Raw genomic sequence first — 19,555 nt, forward strand, 5'->3', positions numbered from 1 at the left:
TACTTACAAAAGATGCTCTTAATTAAATGTACTCAAAATAAAAACTACCACAAGGTGCAATTTAATGTGTTTCCCTTATTTATAGTAGCTCAGTAGGTAGAGTGGTTGCTCTCTGATCGAATAGTCATGTGTTGAATCATGACCGTAACTGACCTTAGTCGAAAAAATAAGTATTACTTGTTTCTTCGCCAATCGCTCGGCACTCTGAAGTTAAACTTATGGGTCCTTCGGATGAGACCTTAAAAAACGAGACCCAACAACACGGTAGACGTTGGTACATTAGAATCATGACTGCTCCATGGGGGAGGGTGATGGTGTGCCGAATAAAGAACTAAATTTGAGGCCCTTCACCTGTTTATGGTGACGTCTTTTTATATGGTTGGAAAAGCCACAAACGGGAAGTCTCTTATATGTATCGAGTCGGCATATGAATGGAAATAACTATCGGTATTTTCAATTGATAATACGTCGACCATACATCTATGTCGAGTTGATGCCACAGCAAGCGTTTTTACCTTCTCATGTGTAAGATTTTAAATGAATTTTGTTCATATGAAAAAAAAAATTAATACCCGTAAGAATTCCCACAGATTTTTGAAATACCTGGTCTCCAAAGACGCCATAAGTATTATCAACCAGAAACTCAAGCATCTATTTAAATTAGTATCAACTTTAGAGTACAGTCGGAAATGTTTTTAACAAAATGATTTTGCAAATAACCATTTTTATCGAAAAACGCAGTCAATGGTGTCAAAAACCTTGGACTTCAGCTAAAAAGTCCTAAGTTTTCATGTTATTGCTTTTGTTTAAAATTTTGATTGCGAAATTTCCAAAAGTACTTGGAATTTCTTAGCATCCACATCTGATTTACACCACTTTTTAAATACTAGTATATTGTTGCAGAGTACTCCCGAAGTTTCTCCTTCATTGCTATTAATATTTTAGTGAGGAGTAGAGAAAGAAGCTTTGAAGACTATTGACTGGAACTTTAATGCCACATGATTTTACCATTCTGATTTTTATATTGTACTCGTCTTTTGTTTTATATTGTACTTGTTGTAAAGCGCTGTAGGATAATTACATAATTAGATAAGGCGCTATATAAAAGTTGAATAATAATAAATAATAATAACTAAAGGAAATATTTATTAGTTTAATTTAAACAATATTTAATTACGAATATTAATAAAAGGATTGGACAGCAGGCACTGCTTAAACATGTATATAAGTCCTCTCCATACATATCATCTTATACTTAATCCATCTCGAAATGTAGGAATAAATGTGCATCTATCAAAATAAAAGATTTGTCTTAACAAAATAAATATTCTGACTTACAATGATATGCACGTATAAATGCTAATTTTCGATTGCTTACATAGAAGACTTACAAAACTAATAAATGAAATACATGTGCATTGAATCCGTGCCCTTCATATACATATATTGATAACGTCGTTGAGAATGCAAAAAGTGTCAGCATGGCATGACATAAGATTTGAACACAGTAATCACATGATAGAAGTGGTAAATATCATATCATTTTTATAATAAGGAACATTTGTGCTTTAACGGCACCCGTGTATCAGAGGGCAAGTCTTATCTACTCCTTGTACAATTGTAAGAGATCTAAGATGTTCCCCGAGTTGATCTAAATTAAATCAATTCAAATTTAAACTAAGGCCACACCAATTTAAATTCTTGTTCGTCGGACATTTGATGAAAAAAGGACGATCGGGCTAGCGGTTAAATAATAATATTATTACTTTATTGTAGGCAAAATTTTTAGGCGGGGCGTGAAAAAATCTGAGCGGAGAATTATATTTTTTTCTGATTTGCAGAGTAAGTAGATTTAAAGTACGATAAATAGAGCGGAAATGGGACAGAAACAGCATAGAATTCCCATTGTGCGGGGATCTTAAATTAATATTATTTGTATAGTTTTGTTTAAATACGAGCGCGCGGGTCCGACGAACAAAAATTTTTATTGGTGTGGCCTAAATTGGATAATTTTATTGATTTGACAACTTGAAAAGCCTTTTTTCTTCTCAAAAAATTTCTTTAACTCTGAGTATAATGTTATGTATCACTATGGTTATTATTTACTTCCTCAACCTATAATAATTCTAAGTTAACAGCCCAAGGGAGACGGATGAAAATGGATAGCATTTGCTTCACTGTCTGAAGCAAAAAATAAGAGACAAAATGTTTGTGAATATTATTGAAGTATGTATAAATTGATTGATATGAATGAATTTAAATAAAACAATATGATTGTCAGATGAAATGTATCATACATAATAAAGTATAGTGTTCTTAATAATTGTTTCAAGCATACATAAAAACATATTTACTATACCGGGTAGTTTTGAAATAACAATTTATTCACAATTAATATGTGTGTATTAATTAAAACATATGCAATATCCTTAAACTCAGTCTTAATATTTAAATCTTTATTTTAAAGATTAAATTAAATCTAAGCATCCACAACAGAATTAGCCGAAAATTCAATAGCATTTTCTATTGTCCTATTTTCCACTTCTGAATGCACACTACAGATACATGTACCAGATATAGTTTCCTGATACTGAGGGGGGTCTTTTACGTAGGAGGGGCACCTTGGTATTTCAAGTTCCACAACTGCACCATCGCTTCTTGTCCTATGATACTGGTCTTGGAGAGCGTAAGGGGGAGGTATATCTACTGCATTGGTCTGTACACCGGCCGAAACAGTTCTTACAGCTGAATTTTGTCCTAAAGAAAAACAAATGAAAAAAAATCAGGATTTCTAAATAATATGGTGCAAAGTATTAAGATGTGTTTAAGGACTGATGATGCAAACAAACTTGTGTCAAAAAATTTGAAAATAACAACTTGGGTCATGTTTAAACGAGTGAAATGAATAAGTTTCATCGCGTAGTTTTTAATTTTTTATTCTTAATTTCACAAAAATGAGATTTAAAGTGAAAAATATTTGTATAGATTTATAAGGATGGTTTTAGAAAGGCAGCCTTTTGAACATCACAGTAGGTTTACAATTTCTTTATATTCTAGAAATTTGTTATTTGCATCATTTGCAATGAAATTAAGGTTGTCCGATCCTCAGGTATATAAAATTAGCAGTTAAGTAGTCAAAGATACTCATGAAAGTATCTCTGAATCCACAAAGTTATGTAAATTTATCCACAGTATTTCTTTAAAGTTAAAGATTAAAGTTAATCATATTACATAGGAAAAATTGTCAAATCTCAGATATTTTTGCAGGAAAAGCGAATTGGAATATTAGCAATGCATTTTCTAGTTGCAAATTGATCAACAAATACAGTTTAGGTTAAAATACGATAGGTATCCAGGCATTCAGAGAAATTGTCATGATTTTTATACTTATTTGGTATTTTTTGTCTTCTATTTCCGCCATATATTCTCTAATACTTATTGTAAAAGGCTTTTGTATCATTGCAAGACACCACCAATCACTTCTTATTTAATATATTCCTAATAAGCATTGGTATCAAAGTCTGGATTTAAGAAAATCTTATTTCTCTAAAATTGTATTAACTTTTTCCTTTTATAGGGTACAAATGTCAACTTTATAAGACTTTTTCTAAGACTTTCAAAAACCATGAATCTTATAAAGATGAATAAAATGGAAATTGTTGCATGAAAAAATTTCATTTTCAAGCTTCATTTTGATGTATTTCAAATTAAATATTAATTTTTGGAGTTATCCTTCCTGGCTGAGGATCGGATATCCTTAAGCCAAAAAATATATACCGATCTAGGCATCCATTTTTTTTTTTTTTTTTTTGTATCATCTGTCCTTAAAATTTAACTTTCTCTTGATTTCAATACAACTGAGCTTTCTATACACAAAGGAGCTCTTTTTGGCAACATCTATTATCTAATCACGTATATGTGTATGTAATTCTTTTTGTGGTTAGAATTTCTTGCTTGAAGAGGTTATACATTATCGTATAAACTTTTGAAAGAATTTTTTTATTACTGAAAACAAAATATGAATAAATTAAGATTACATGTATTTAATACTATATAAAATCTATAATACAGTTAATAATTATAATTAAGAAACATATAAATATACCTGAGTTTGATTGGTTATTTTTATTTGAGAGTCGACTGCACATTTTCCCACAATTATTACAGAAAAACATAAGAAATACAATAGTTATAAGTGATCCTATCACAGCAACAAAGAAAACAGCGGCTGTTGTGGAGTGTCTGAAAAAAGAATAAATATAATAACAGATTTTTAATAACATTAATTAAATAAAAAAAAAGTGTCTCATTAATTATAGCAAAAAAAAAATTAATTTAAAAAAAACCAAGAGATTCCTCTTGAGACGTGTATTCCATATCATATTTATTACAGTATTTGTTTCACATTATAGCTTAATTATCTTAAATTGCTTAAATTCCTTTTCTACTTTGGTTTCAGGTATATTTGCCAATTAGAATTCAAGATCTTTTACGATAATAAATGTGAATTTTAAAATGGAAAAAGTTTTTTTTCCATGATTTTTTTCTTTCTGTATTTACTTTCTTCTACATGAATTAGGCAATTATAACTCTGTTTTAGTACAACACCTTTGATCTAAAACGAAAAAAAAAATAAGAAAGGGAACATTTTCCATAGATTCTGATAAATGAGATATCATTATCGTAATATAAGCGGTATATCCCATATTTACAATGTATGGGGGATAATGTCTCATTGTCAAAATCCGTGGGATTTATCCCATTTGAACACATTTGTTGGGAAAAAAGTCCTAATAGGAGAAAATATCCCATCTGACACTTTTTTCTCTCATTGTAGATAGGTGGGATAGTTGATAGGACTAAAAATCCCACCATTCTCTGATAGGGGTCTGACTTTTAAAATTTCATATTTTCTAAAATACTAGTAGACATGTTTGTGAGTTAAAGATGACACCATGTAATGATGCTAAGAAATCCCACCAACTGTTATAAACTTATTTGTACATCAAAATTAGAAATGGTAGCAAAAAGTCTGGACATTGTCGTGTCCAGAGTTAAATGTCACAATGTTATCTATTTTTTGTTTAGAAAGCTCAAATTGAAGACCACAGCCAGATTTTTCCTCGATTAAATTAAATTCTGTTTAATAAAAATGAGGGGGAACCACAGTTAATAAAGGGTATAGTATATCATACTGTTTAAAGACCAAAAACTGCATATATATTGACAGTGAGGACATACAGCATAATATAACATCAACTTCAAAGAACCTGTTTGAAAAATCAGATTGATTAAAACACTGAAGTAATTTCGTGGGTGAAAATTCACAAGAATGAAATATTTTTGTGTTCCATTATTGAAGAAGCCGTTTTCTGTCAAAAAAGCATAATCTTTACTTTCTTATGTGAGGTGTGATAATTTGTATAATGTGCATAAAATTTGTACAAACTGATACCATTCGTTTTGGAAAAGTAGTGTGTTTTTCTATAATTCCCCCAATTTAAATCTTTTGAACTTATTGAGAAGATAACTTACATGAACGATGTGTCAGATCCGCCTGACCCCGGGGACTGATTAGAGCAGCACTCGTGGTTTGTATTATTGGCTTTGCAGAACACATTGGCGCAGTCATTCTGAGTAGGAAATAAATCAGGATCGCCCAAAGTAACTATAAAGAAAAACAGAGACATTGCATGATGGAATATATACATGCAAATACAGCATGTATATATATCTACCTTATCAGCAGATTTTAAAGCAAGGAACCAAATTTGGTAGAATTATCGAGGGTACTAAGACCGCTTACATTTTTAAAAGTTTTGATTTTGTGAAAATTTTTATTTTAATCATTCTGTGGTCGTTTTCACAAAGAATCTTACGCTTAAGAAATTTCTTCCCCATTCCTCAAGGATATGTTTATTTTAGTGCAGGTGGAATATTCCATGTACGAGTGAATTGGTCTCTAGTGATGACGTATTACGCATCTTATGAACGATAACTCATTATATGAACGATAACTCATGGTCGACTTCTTTTACGCCATATCTTCTAGTCATATCCATTCCTCAACAGGTATTTTAAACAAAAAATTATTTTTCCATAATTACATTAGGTTACTGAGTAAACATTTTCAAGAAAAAAGTTAATATTTTTATACAATAAAAAATTACATATATATCAAATTTTCTTCTTAGTTATAAGATTCTTTATGAAAAGGACTACATTGCTCTTCAGTTTGTTTATCTATAATTTATACTAAAATTCATGTATAACCCAGTTCTTCTTGGACTATTAAAGTTGTTTAGATTTATCCACATATGCTCACTAGTAATTAAAAAATAAGAACATGAATATAAGAACGAAATCTGAAATATAAAACCTACAATGTAGCTCATCAAAACAAAAATCACTTATTGGAGGTCAAATCCCTGACAAGATTTAAACTTCAAATGCTAAAGTGCTTGTTATGGGCTACTTGACATGCGTTTGAAGTGTCAACCTGACAAAAATATAGAACTCAGGAATGGTTTATTGCTGCGGGCTATTTTGATATGATTTGAAAGTTGGGACAAACCATGAATATAATAAATATCTACTTCGCAAATCAATTGCGACTTCGAAAATACAGATTTAGTTTTCTCTATCTTTCCCTCCTTGTTCATGGTATTTCTGATGTATTGAAATACAAACAATTGGAGTCACCATCCAATAAGTTCGACTGATGTGAAAATTAATCTTATTTGAGGGTGCGTTTAGAAACCTATATGCTGTGTTATATATACATGTTATCTTTCAAAATATGTTTAAATAAGTTCAAATCTCAAATAATGGAGAACGGAATCTTTACTCTGAGAGAGAAAATGAGAATAGGATCAATGATTAATTTGACAGAGGGTCAAAAATTTTATATAAATGTATTTACATGTGTATTACTTTAGATTGTAAAATGAAAAGGTGTGTTTTCAACATTTTTGCAACACGTTACTGGGGAATGCATCGTGTTCAGTTGACTCTTGAAATACCCCCGGTATTGCAAGAATATGGTGTTCGAAGTAAAACTTTTGAATTTCATTCGGGTTGTTTATTTAGTATTTGTGTGTAAATTTAAAAAAATGGTTGAGAATCTAAGGAATTTTCTTCATATTATTGAATAAACTGACTATAATAGAAAATCTTGAGATTTAAGGCTGGACAAAGGTTTTAATTGTTAATCAAACCTCCTGAGAGTAAATATCACTACTACATGTAAATGTTTACTTCTGGAACATAGAAAATATTAATTCAGAGTTGCAAAAAATTAAAATTAATCCTCTTTCTGTTCCTTGGCGGTATCGGCTACTGCTTCATGAAGGAATGAAAACATCTTGCTGAATCATGTGAATTATAAAAAGAAATTCTACAACTCAACCAAAATGTGTTGTTAACTAACTTCCTCCATGCCATACTGAAACATTAAAAAATGAGACAGTCAACATGGTAAAAATTCTTCGAGGTTCGATAATGTGAATGTTTTGTGGGTTCAAAATTTTATATACATGTTTACACATTTCCAGTTTATGGTCACATTTACAAATATGGACATTACCATTAAAAATCCATTGATTATAGTATCCTTCGCAGTTTTATTTTCACTACACAATTTCTTTTTCTTTAGGCACATATCCTCCTAATCAAAACTGATTAATATTCCAAGAAAATATTAATTATTTTTTCCTCAAGACCTTCAAATGGCCAAAAGGTATAGTACCCGTGACTTCAGGAAATACCACCTTTAGAAGTCGATCAGTTTGATAAGAGATAATCAATTCCCATATACATCTTTCCTTGACCAAGACGTTTACTTTATTACTACATGTACATACTATGTATACATACATGTACCTAGCATTTCAATTAACTTACCATGAATAAGAAGAAAGTTGAGAATAAGAACTCCATATTTGTACATTGTTCTCCTCATTTTTGACACTGTTCCGGGTGGTTATTTTTAAGTTATGTTTGAAAACGTGAGAATTGTTATTGTGTTAACCGAATTTAAAAGTCTTAAAGCTTGCGACCTTCTATATCAATGAATATACGTGATAAAATTTTACCTGTGCCTGTTATTTAGGTACCCCCAACACAATAAATGAATGCATGACCTTAATTTGGGGTAAAGGAGAAGATATTCTTGTAAATACTTTTTATTTTATTATCATTATGACGAAGACGGTCGGGGTCAATGCACGGCTCGGTTTAAATTTGCGCAAGGGTTTGAGAATTCTCAGAGTGATGTGCATGTATTTTTAAAAGAAAAGTTTCTAGGTAAGTAAGCAAGTAAGTAAGTAAATTCTATTTAAAGTCGGCCTTTTATATAGTATAACAATAAACACGAGCTCTGTAGAGCTCTTAAGCCTACTATCACAGTTAAAAATATCACATAGAAAACATTTACAACATAAATTAACATGCAGAAACACATGTACATATATACACACACTAATGGAAAATAAAACAATTTAGTTTAGAGAAAAAAAAACAGAAACTTGAAAAGCAGAATGATTGCATTAAGAAGAACAAAAATAAAAGAAAAAGAATAAAGAAAAAATTAATAAATAAATAAACATCATAATAAAATCAAATTAGATTAAGCACATTTAATTTTAACACATATAATCACATTAAAAAGCACTAATTGTATTAATATTAGAAAAATAAACCGAATAAAATAGCTTAGAAACTTAAAAATTCAGAAAGATAAAGCTTAACCAAAATGAAAACAAAAATAAATTTAAGATCCTCATCAATACATATCCTACCTAGTGACTGAGTCAGTCCCTTCCAACATAGGCAAGATATATGCATTTTTTGTGAGGTTAGAAAAAAAAAGCAAGATATCATCAAGACGGAAAAAAAAAAAACTTGTCATATGAATATCATATCTGGAAAAAAAAACGATATATATAAACCTACAAATAATACTTATTTGTGAACATGGCATTAAACATGTTAAGAACAGAGCCCTGGAAATTCCAGAGATGGAATCAGGTGCATATAAGGAGTAATCATCTCCTGTCAGTCAAAGTACGACCAAATGAGGGGTTAAATGGGACATAAATGAAAACAGCATGGGGTTCGCCGAAATGTGTGCTCTTAATAACTTAGTCATCTGCGGAACTCTCTTTAAGCACCTTGAAATACACACGCTTACATGGGAGTCACCCAATGGAAGAGCTAGGAACCAAATTTACCATGAAATGGTGAATGGCAGATACAAGAAGTCTGCATATGATGTAAAGGTACTGGCTAAAGTAAAGATGGAGCAGCTCTGCAGAAACTTTAAGCAAAAGAAAAGTAAAAAGATGTATATTTATATCAACAAGCTGAAAGATCCAATAATAAGCAAAGGATTCCAACTTGAATTAAGAAATAAGTCTCAGCATCTCAGCAACTGGCTGATGACGAAAACACAATCAATGAAAATGGAAAGAAGCATATAATGAAACAGCAGAAAGGATCCTGCTGGGTCAAAAGAAAAGGAAACACAAATACTGGCTTCCTGCAGAAACATACAGAGCCATAGATGAAAGAAGAAAACTAAAGGAAGAAATAGGATGATCAAACTCGGAGAGAATAAAGGAAATTAAGAGAGAAGATTATAAGACCAAAGACAAAGAAGTGAAAAGAAGAGTAAGAGCTGATTAAAGGAAAAATCTGGAAGATATAGGTAACCAAGCAGAGAATGCAGAAAATACAAACCGTCTGAGCAAAGTTAACCAACTTACCAAGCAGTTTTGCGGGAAAAAAAAGAAACAGGACAAGTGGCATAAGGTCCAAGAATCATGTGAGCCAATCAATGAGGATGGAAAAATGTTGGAGAGATGGAAAGAGCATTTTGAAAAAGTCTTTAATGTCCCAACAGAAAAAAACCAGAATTACCCGAAGGATGCACCATTCAATAGAACAAAATTAATGAAATTAACACATCATCAATAAGAGAGGAGGAGTTTAAAAAGACAATCCAAACACTGAAGAATGGAAAGAAGGAGTCCTGACATAGATAACATCAATGCGGAGCTACTAAAGGAGAGCGTAGCATATTCAACATCAGAGCTAACAAATTTATTCAACAGAATCATCAGTGAGCAAGAAATACCAACAGACTGGAAGAGATCGCTCATTGTCAAAATACCTAAGAAAGGAGATCTGACAATATGTGACAGCTATAGAGGAATATCACAAAAATCAGTCCCATCTAAAGTATTTTGCAGAATAATCATGATAATGGACCGGAGGAACTGAAGCAGATATTGGGAGATGGCTAGGCTTAGCCCACAGACCTGTACATGTGGACAGGAACACCCCCCTCCCCCGATATTAAACCCCGGGGCTTATTGAACATTTATTTCACAAATTATATTTATTATACTTATTCATCATGTATACAATATGAAAACAATCGTCAAAACCCCAAAATAATCTCTCCACAAAAAAAAAAAAAAAAAAAAAAAAAATTGTGGAGCGATTATTTTGGGGTTTTGATGATTTTTTCATATTGTACACATGAAGAATATGTGTAATAAATATCTATAGTATCAATAAGGAACTCCATCGTCCTATATTAATAGTGATGTCTGGGTACGTGCTACTTATGCGATTTTTAGTTTTGTAAATAACATTCAGAAAAAAATATTTTTTAAAAAGTAAATTTTTAATCTTGTAATTAAAAGAGCCTACACATGTATGCTCAACTTTTTCTGAATAATCTAATTAATTGAAATACTGTTTTGGCTTTTCTACTAGATACCAAGATTGGATATATATATTAAGACTAAGTCTATGTACGAGCTGACAAGTACCTGTACGCCGAAGAAAATGGCCGCGTCCATGCAACCACTGTCAATCGCAGCTAGGTTTGCAGGGAGAAAATTAAGACACATGAATGGCCACAGAGTATCGACAGTAAGAGCATGATTTCCGTTTTATATGAATCTAGAATTATTTCGTCTTATTAAAAGAAAAAGTAACAATAACAAGACATGACCTTATTTCGAATTTCCTCATTCGTATAGGTGCATATATTTTTTTTTTAATGAGACTGTTTGATTTTACAGCCTACCGCACATAAATATTTCACAAGAACATTAAGCAATGACTCTGTCAGTGTTGACAGTTCAAGTACAAAGGTACAGAGACGTTCTGAGCAGATAAGTACAGCAATGAAAGCATTTCTCAGGAAGGCCAAAGAACATGGTGAGATTTTACACAAGCTTACATGCTGATTGATTTGTATATGATCAGTACAAAAAAATTGATAAATTGGAAATGCTGCTTTATAGCTGTTAATCAGCAATTTTACTGGAAAAAAAATAATGTAGTGAACAGTTGTCCAAAATACACGTATCTGACGTTTTTCGAAGCTTTTCTTACGATTTATAATGTTAAGTGCCATGAAAACATCAGAACCGGTGCCATCATGAAAACTGGAAATTCACTGCCTTCAATTGGAGGCAGCGTTCTTGAATTGATTTTAGATACTTGCAAACCAAATTATAAAATAGTGCAGAATATTTGTTGTACATATTTCTGAATAAATAGGTTAACTAAGGCTATTTTGTCTGAACATTTTTAAACATTCTGAAGCTACATGATTTATCAGTATTCATGCATAGGCCTGGGATGGCCAGTCTTAAAAGAATTATTATTATATTGAAAAAAACATGAACTAATATTACGATTGACAATTCGCAATGCAGCAGGTGCCTAGAATAAGATTCAAATGCATACATAGAACTTTTTTCTTATAGAGGTGAAGGTCAGTCAGTATACAGAGGAGTATGAACTTGGACGTAAACATTTAGCCAATATGATGGGGATACACCCAGATGAAATGACAAAAGAACACATAAATGTAAGTAACGTCTAAACATTAATTTTCATTTTTTCTATGGAAATTTTATATAATTATTTGGATTTTCTTAAGCATCTTACATGTACATGCATTGAGCTAGAAAGAACATGATATTGTTAAAATGATATCATCCTACGGAACTGTTTTAACTGTGGTGAGTGCTTGTCCCAATCCACAGCTAGATTATTCTAACTAGTGTTGAGCAATTCAGAAAAAAAATGCAATTTACGCATATAAACTAACTGTCTTGAAAAAAGTCTGACATATAAAACAAGCAAGAAATTTGTTGAAGTAAATAGTATATACATGTACATTAAATGCTAAAAGGTTATACATGTATTTTCTTCTAACTATGCAGTTTTCAATTGTATGTCTAGCCCCATTTATTAAATGACATTTTTAGGAAAAAAAACAAAAGTTTAAAACTATAGCATACCATTCATATTAAGTATTTTGAATGGATTTTCTCCAAATTTACAGGAGGCCATACAATACCTTCTCCCATCAGGGCTGTTTGATAAAGGATCTAGGCCCCAGTTTAAGGTAAGTCCATTTATAATGTGCCATTGTGGTACACTTAAAATTACAAGAGAACGTCTGTTTGGAAATCAATGGAATATATTTAAGAAAAACATCATTTTTGGAATTACCTTAAACATTTTTTTATATATATATTATTATGATTTCTTTTCTTTTCTTTTTGACAGCACCCACATGATTTTCTGCCAGTAAACCTAGGTTAGTAAGATTTAATTGGGAAGAGGAGAGATTCCCTTCTTTTTGAGACCCCTGGCCCCGGGATCATGAAACAGACTTAGACTTAAGTCAAAATTTCAATTATCTATAAAATCTTTAAAACTTGTTAAAGGAAACTCATGATTTGCATACAACAGCAGACTGATGATACAAAATCGGAAAGCATTTTCATTTTGGGCTGCTTGACCTCTAAAAAATATCAGCATCTAAGGCATTTTTCGACTTAAGCTTAAGATGCTTCATGATCCCGGGACCTGAAGTTTCAGACTTTTGCATATCATTTTATATTTAGATTGAGATTTTGCTCTGCAGTCAAAAGTTTTTGAAACAGTTTTCTAATTTCATATATGAAAGATTCACAATCAAACCATCAATGCCTTGAAATTGTTTTATTCTTGAAGTTTTTCTATCTTTCAGAATTCCCTTTTGAAGAATCAGGTCGCCCAAAGCATTACCAGTACTATACTCTAAAGCCCCACTATTATGAAATGATGTCTGTGAGTAGTCAGAAAAATGGTGTAAATTTTTTTTATGAAATTATACATGTATGTTTTTCAATGCAATGTGATTGTAAATTCAAATAAAATGAAAATGCTGGTAGATGTTTAACTAACTTTCAAATACATTTGATGAAAAAAATCATGATGCTGAATTTGGAAGTATTTCACTTATTGAAAAAAAAAAAATGAAAAATATGATGATTGCATGCGTAAATTTCTAATAAATAGTCCCAAGGCTAATGTAGAAATATTAAAAACAGGATATGTTTAATTTACAAATAGATTTATAATTGTATTGCTTTTGGATGAAACAGATTTGTTTTCTTTAACATCAGGAAGCTGCCTGGAGAACTGAGTGTTTGAAGGAAGAGGAAGTAAGGGTCGGCTTCACTGGTCAGCAGCCAGTAGAAGTAATGACACATTTAACGTAAGTCTCATACTATCAAATTGATAGATATATATATATAAAGTAGACATGCAATGCATACCAAGAGGTCTGTAAAAATGTCACTGCATAGAGACCTCGAGGTGATAAATTTCTTAAAATTATTATTATAATTTAAAAGAGATGTGGATATTGATTTTGAAGTCAACAGATCAAAAATTAGAAATATGTATATTGTACAATTATGTACAGAGAAAATTTCGCCCCTATTTCATTTTCACTCCATTCACCGTACTCTCAGTGAATTTAAGACAGGGCAAATTCAACGAACACATGCAGTATAACTGTAACTATTTAAACAGAACTGTGACTGGTCAAATTAAAAACGGGGCAAAGTTGTTTGCAGTTGTGAAGGTACTGTAATAAGGCCATGGTAAAACCTTTTTTTTCTTTTTCCATCAGCATTTCCTTTCAGATCTTCCTCCCTTTTCTTTTCTCTTTAAGCTGAGGCACAAGTTATCTAAATTAGCTTGTAATGCTACAAAGCACATCTTTCTCTTATTGTATGTGTAAATTCTGATATTTTATGATAGGAGTAACTTATTCTAAATTTTTAAAAATTAATTTTGTTGTTTTTTCCTTGTTTTCTTTTATAGCGAGGAATTTGAGTGGATGGATACCCAAGCTTTTATTGACATGTTCAAGTCGCAGTTCTCAGAAACTGTCACAGAGGCAGATGTGAGTCATATTTGATGCTGGACAACTGAAAATGTTATGATACAAAAGACAGTGTAATAATACAGTATACAATGTAATACTTCAGTACATGTATTACAATAGCAATGTAATGGTATACAATATTGTAAAGATCGATGCTCATTAAGTAGGAGTACAGAAAATCTTGAGACTGGCATATTTAAGTAGTTGATTTTATCAGATTAAAACATCTAGGTGGTAGATATATTTCTGTTTGAGAATGAAGAATTTTAATGAAAAAAAAACACCAAAACCAATTTTGAAGTACATGTAATTCTATTTTATAATGAAAAAATATTTTCAACTTTATTTAAATGTGAAAAATTTCAGATTTTTTTTTTATTTAGCACAAAAGATTCTTGGAAGTTATGAAAAAGCTGTCTTTAATGAGACTGAGAGAACAAGATGTGGAGTTCCTGAGGAATTATGGGAGACAGAAGATGACGGAATCCAAATCCTCAGATTCAGGACCAGACAAAGTAAGTAACATGAATAACATTGACAATCATCAACAATAAGGGGATTTACATGTCGATGAAAATATTAATGAAATACATGTACATTGTAGCACATGAGTTCGCGTACCTATCAATTTTTGCCGAAATTTTCGATAAATAAAAAAGATACGTAATACCTATAATAATAACACAAGGACTGCAACATTGTCCGCGACGTCATGATGTGACGTCACAGGCGGTCCACTTACCCAAAAGGAACAAAAGAAACAATCATACACAATTAACTAGAGATAACGATATTACATTTAGATACAAGTACAAGTACTTGTACTTCCCTGTTTTAAATTTTCTTGAATGTCTACTAGCTTGTCTCTGGTTTCTTTTCGCATATGACCTCGATCATCTAGATTCGCATTTCAGGCAGTTTTGTTCCTTTTTAAAATTCCTTTTTTTAAAATGGATAATTTATTTGCTTGACGTCTTTTCATGTCATGGCGTTGCGGACAACGGATATTTGAGCGAAGTTGTGGAGAAATGTCACCGCTGCTGCTGTAAAACATGCGTTTGAAATTATATGCATTAAGAGCCATAAAGTATGGTCCCTTCCAAAAACATTGGTTTGTGTTTTATAATTTTCGATTGAAGATTAATTGTGCGACAGCCTTGATATTAAGCGAGGGGTTCCCAGGTGACCTAAAATGCGTTGCACTCCTTGTGTTATTATTATACATATTACGTATTTATTTATTTAATGAAAATTTCGGTATAATTGATAGGTACGCGAACTCCTGTGATTGTAGTTAGATTGTACTGATTTATAATGGGATTGCCATTTGATATTTCAGTGTTTTATTTTAGTATAATAAATATTGCATAAAACAGCTGGCACAAGGATATAATATACATGTACATGCACTTATTATACCGGTAATTATATTTTAATTAAGGTTGGAGAAAAATTTTAAATTTTACACAGCCTTTAAGCATTCAAATTAAAATGCTCTAGCATACATTTAATTTTTAAATAAGACATTTAATTAAGTTGATTTAGCAATTTGTATTGTATTTCAGAAATACCTTACTGATGATAAGGGCAGAAAATACAAAACTATGCATGGTAAGTGATAAAAGAGCTCAGGGATAAAAACTCAAGTTTGTTATTAAAAACATGTACAACGCATGTATTTAACATTTAAAGTATCTTGATTCAATTTGAATTCTCTCAATTTCCTGATATCAAATGGTAGATTCGTAATGTGTTATGTGAGGAAACCAATATCTATTTTTAAAATGTAGTGGTTTTTGTTTTGAATTTAAAGCGAATCAGACATTGTTGACATCTGATTTTTGGTTTGAATGTTTCCTTTGATCTTCATTTTACAGGTTTTAGGAAAACTGCTAGGGCTAGAGTCACAGTGTATGGAGAAGGAACTGGAGTTATAGAAATAAATGGGAAGGGTTTAGATTATTTCGAGAGTTTATATGCAAGGTAAGAACTTTATAGGTTTTATCATATGCACATAAAATGGCCTGGGTTTAAATAGTGAACATTTTACATTATGAAAAGAAAGGATTTAAATTTACAAATCATGTTCAGCTTAAATCACAAATAAGTATTATTGTTTTCAATTTTTAACAATGATTTATAGACACATTTTAAAAAATCTGCAATATACCATGTATTATGTTTGCTTGATTCATTTTTAAAATGCTTTTCTGTCATTTTCTCTGAAGATAATGACAGAAAATTCCTATTTCTAGTATTTAAAACAGAGGACCAGTCTTTCATAAATATGCATTTCTGTTTTTAGGGAGCAGATTTTATTCCCTCTGGTGCTGACGGAGAGTCTAGACACGGTGGACGTAGAAGTAACAGTGGAGGGCGGGGGAGAGATGGGGCAGTCAGGGGCCATCAGACATGGCCTGTCTAATGCTCTCCTCCCCTTTGTCTCACAACAGATGGCCAACAAATTATCTTTAGGTATGTACCTTCAAATATGAAGCATGCAGAGCTGTTTACATCAGAGTTATTTATATTCTTTAGCATCAGAAATTATCATCTTATTGGCACCTACCACTTTATAGCCAAAAGACTATAATTTCCTAAAAAATTCAAGAAGTAACATCTCAATTTATATACTACACTGTATTGACTGTAAGTATTACAATGAAAATTTTTTAGATTATAAATTAATGAGAAATATTGAAAGCAGAATGTTTCAATTAAGTTCACTCTGCAAAAATAGTATGACTGTGTACAATTCACTGTTAAAGCAAGTCAGTCTGTATTTAATTATTATCCCTTAAATTTCTTGTATGTTATTCATTTTATTCTGGTTAGAAAATTAATTAGAAGGTAAACATGATAAAGTTTTAACATGCATATAAATGTAAGATGTCTTTTTTCCCTTACAGCTGGTCTCCTTGATAGAGACAGTCGTGTGAAAGAGAGGATGAAGCCAGGACAGAAGAAGGCCAGAAAGAAGTTCCAATGGTAGGGACAACCTTAATTATTAATCAATTAGCGGGGGAGGGGGTGGGGTTCTAATTGTAAGGAGAATGTTAGTGATTAATCACTTAATTAGCGGGGGAAGGGGGAAGTTCAAATGGTAGGGAGAACCATGATAATTACTTAATAATAAGTACATTGTACATACTTTTTTAAAGCCATCAATTCAAATAATACTATTGCTGTGAAATCACTTATTTTCGTTGGAAATCTATTTTTGTTGTTTTCAAAGTTCATGACCACCACAAAATGTAAAATTTAATATAGTATTACTTTTCAACACTTCTCCAACCAAGAAATCAATTCCCCACAATTTATCAATATTTTTTCTCAAACCTCAAAAATCTCCCCCCCCCCAACCATGAAAATATGTGATTTTACAATATTTTGCTATTTTTTAAACAGTTGTATAATCTGCCAACATACACACGTTTATGTCTTAATAATGAACATATTTTTTTTCTCTCTTTTAGGAATGCTCGGTAGTGATGAAAGGTCAAAGATAAGACTGTGTTACCATTTCCTTAATTAAAATGTCAAAATATTTTTCTTGTTGTTCTTTTTGACATTTTGGACTAAACATGCTAAACTAGAAATGAAGTTTTCTTTTTTATTTCACAACTTTCAATTGTTTAACAACCTGTATCACTTTACATCAAAACTTGTACAAGGAGATTTGATGAGTTTTTCATTTTGCTTTCTGTAAAACAAAATCAATCTGAAATCTATATGAAACCTGCATGTCATATGACAAAATTGAAACAGTTGCAAGTCAAACTTATTACTGTCTTCTAATGCATAGGGTACATTTAGTTTTGCATTCAGAATACTGTACATTTATATGCAGTGTATCATATAACACAAAATGAACAATTAGTCTACACGTTTTTCTACCTGGTGAATATACTTCAGAATGAACCTTTCTTCAGCTGTGTGTGTATGATTCCGCGACATATTGGCATCCACCTCTCCTACACATGGACCTTCGGTCATAAAACTATGGAACATTATGTAGTCCATGGATATTTTTACATGTCCAGTCACTGTGAACTTTCCTAAAACTTTCTCGGCATGTTTTAAAACCCAAAGCTTTTCGTTTTCTAATGTATAGTACTTGTTTTCATATTCCATTACACTGACTTCATGACTGTGCTTCCCGGAAGTGAATAATTCGACTAGTTTTCCCGCGATTGACTTCCCTTGGTAAGTGTCCTGTATGGTACTTGTCGTGTACATTGTCTCAGAAAGATCAAGTTTTATGCTTCTCTTTGTTGGTAAGCCATTCAGGGTAACAAAACTTTTCCACTTTCCTCCACTAATTTTATCAGTGGATATCAGGAAACTGTGAAGTCCATAAATGGGATAGTTAAGAAATGGTTTTGGAACAACTTTTCCAGAGATGATCACATTGCCAGAGAATCTTTCCAGTGTTTGTAATTTCCACAATTTCTCATTTTCTACTGAATAATATTTTCCTCTGTGCATAAACACATCCAAAGATACGTGCCAAGATTTGGTCAAATTTTCACACCATTTATCCATCATTTTTCCGTACAAACTTCCATCAAATGCTAGAAACAGACCAGTGTCGCCTGCAAAGCCTACATCCAAAGGCTTGAGACGAACGACTTTGTCTCGTCTCTCTATAGTTAGACTTTGTGTGTTTACTTTTTCTAAAGCACGTCTTGAATGGGATGATTTATACCCGTATTTGGTGTATACAGAATGTAGTAGAGAAGTTGGCGTATGTTCCTGAGATCGATAACTTCTATAGGGGATTCTTTGTTTTGAACTGTCGAAATTTTTAGATGAGAAACTATAATCCGGTACACAAGGTTCCGACTCCTTCTGCGACAAACTTGAGCATTTTGAAGCACTAGAAACATGAGAAATGCCAGGTTTATTAAATCTTGGATCTGTCTTTGGGTTGCTATAAGCTGTCGCCACTGAATGTTTAGAGTTTCTGTCCTTGCCGTGCTGGCCACGATCACTGCTTTCTTTCAAAGCAAACGAACAAAGTGATTCTGCAGATGAAATATCAGACAAAGATCGAACGTCAGGACGATCTGTTAATGATAATGAGCGCAATGAAAATGGAATCGAAAAGTGACTTGAATGTTTGTGCCATGTGCTGGTCACTTCGCGCCTTTTTGATGCCTCGTGCTTGACCCATAAAGTTCCACCAGCGGGTCCCCTTACTGTTATCGTTGGCAAAACACGGTCCTTTTTGGGATTTAAAGCAGACGTAATCGTGACAATAATTTCATCACACTCTCCAAATTGCTGCAGTTTCTTGAAGAC

The 19,555-nt window shown here is 31.9% G+C and overlaps 2 protein-coding genes across 3 annotated transcripts; one reads left to right on the plus strand and one right to left on the minus strand.

The window, feature by feature from the left end:
- Positions 1-1,140: 1,140 nt before the first annotated feature.
- LOC134243393 (uncharacterized) lies at positions 1,141-8,058 on the minus strand. The gene is made up of 4 exons (XM_062725645.1): positions 7,903-8,058; positions 5,536-5,668; positions 4,106-4,242; positions 1,141-2,757 (listed from the first exon to the last, which is right to left on the minus strand). The coding sequence occupies exons 1-4, from the start codon at positions 7,958-7,960 to the stop codon at positions 2,480-2,482; spliced, it is 606 nt and encodes a 201-aa protein (XP_062581629.1). The 5' UTR covers positions 7,961-8,058; the 3' UTR covers positions 1,141-2,479.
- Positions 8,059-10,810: 2,752 nt separating this feature from the next.
- Positions 10,811-17,800, plus strand: LOC134243394 (small ribosomal subunit protein uS9m-like). Of its 2 annotated transcripts, XM_062725646.1 has the most exons (14): positions 10,811-10,941; positions 11,094-11,232; positions 11,787-11,890; positions 12,371-12,433; positions 12,598-12,628; positions 13,064-13,143; positions 13,482-13,573; positions 14,188-14,269; positions 14,635-14,766; positions 15,817-15,862; positions 16,129-16,234; positions 16,557-16,726; positions 17,161-17,239; positions 17,728-17,800. In XM_062725646.1, the coding sequence occupies exons 1-14, from the start codon at positions 10,819-10,821 to the stop codon at positions 17,738-17,740; spliced, it is 1,260 nt and encodes a 419-aa protein (XP_062581630.1). In that variant the 5' UTR covers positions 10,811-10,818; the 3' UTR covers positions 17,741-17,800. The 2 variants fall into 2 exon arrangements, with proteins under 2 accessions (XP_062581630.1, XP_062581632.1); XM_062725648.1 differs by lacking the exon at positions 17,728-17,800 and having other exon boundaries at positions 17,161-17,243.
- The last annotated feature ends 1,755 nt before the right edge of the window (positions 17,801-19,555 follow it).

The sequence above is a fragment of the Saccostrea cucullata genome, unplaced genomic scaffold (assembly GCF_032062105.1).
Source record: "Saccostrea cucullata isolate Sc308-1 unplaced genomic scaffold, CSIRO_AGI_Scuc_v1 ctg26, whole genome shotgun sequence".
Classification (NCBI taxonomy): Eukaryota; Metazoa; Mollusca; class Bivalvia; order Ostreida; family Ostreidae; genus Saccostrea; species Saccostrea cuccullata.

What these genes read in the sequence shown, in the direction of transcription:
- LOC134243393 (XM_062725645.1), bottom strand. Translation starts at nt 7,960, where the DNA reads ATGAGGAGAACAATGTACAAATATGGAGTTCTTATTCTCAACTTTCTT. An exon ending in GGATCTGACACATCGTTCAT is followed by an intron (nt 4,243 to 5,535) that starts GTAAGTTATCTT and finishes TTCTTTTTTCAG; the next exon opens with ACACTCCACAACAGCCGCTG. An exon ending in AAATAACCAATCAAACTCAG is followed by an intron (nt 2,758 to 4,105) that starts GTATATTTATAT and finishes GTTTTTCTTTAG; the next exon opens with GACAAAATTCAGCTGTAAGA.
- LOC134243394 (XM_062725646.1), top strand. Translation starts at nt 10,819, where the DNA reads ATGTACGAGCTGACAAGTACCTGTACGCCGAAGAAAATGGCCGCGTCC. An exon ending in ATGGCCACAGAGTATCGACA is followed by an intron (nt 10,942 to 11,093) that starts GTAAGAGCATGA and finishes TTGATTTTACAG; the next exon opens with CCTACCGCACATAAATATTT. An exon ending in AAAATACAAAACTATGCATG is followed by an intron (nt 15,863 to 16,128) that starts GTAAGTGATAAA and finishes TTCATTTTACAG; the next exon opens with GTTTTAGGAAAACTGCTAGG.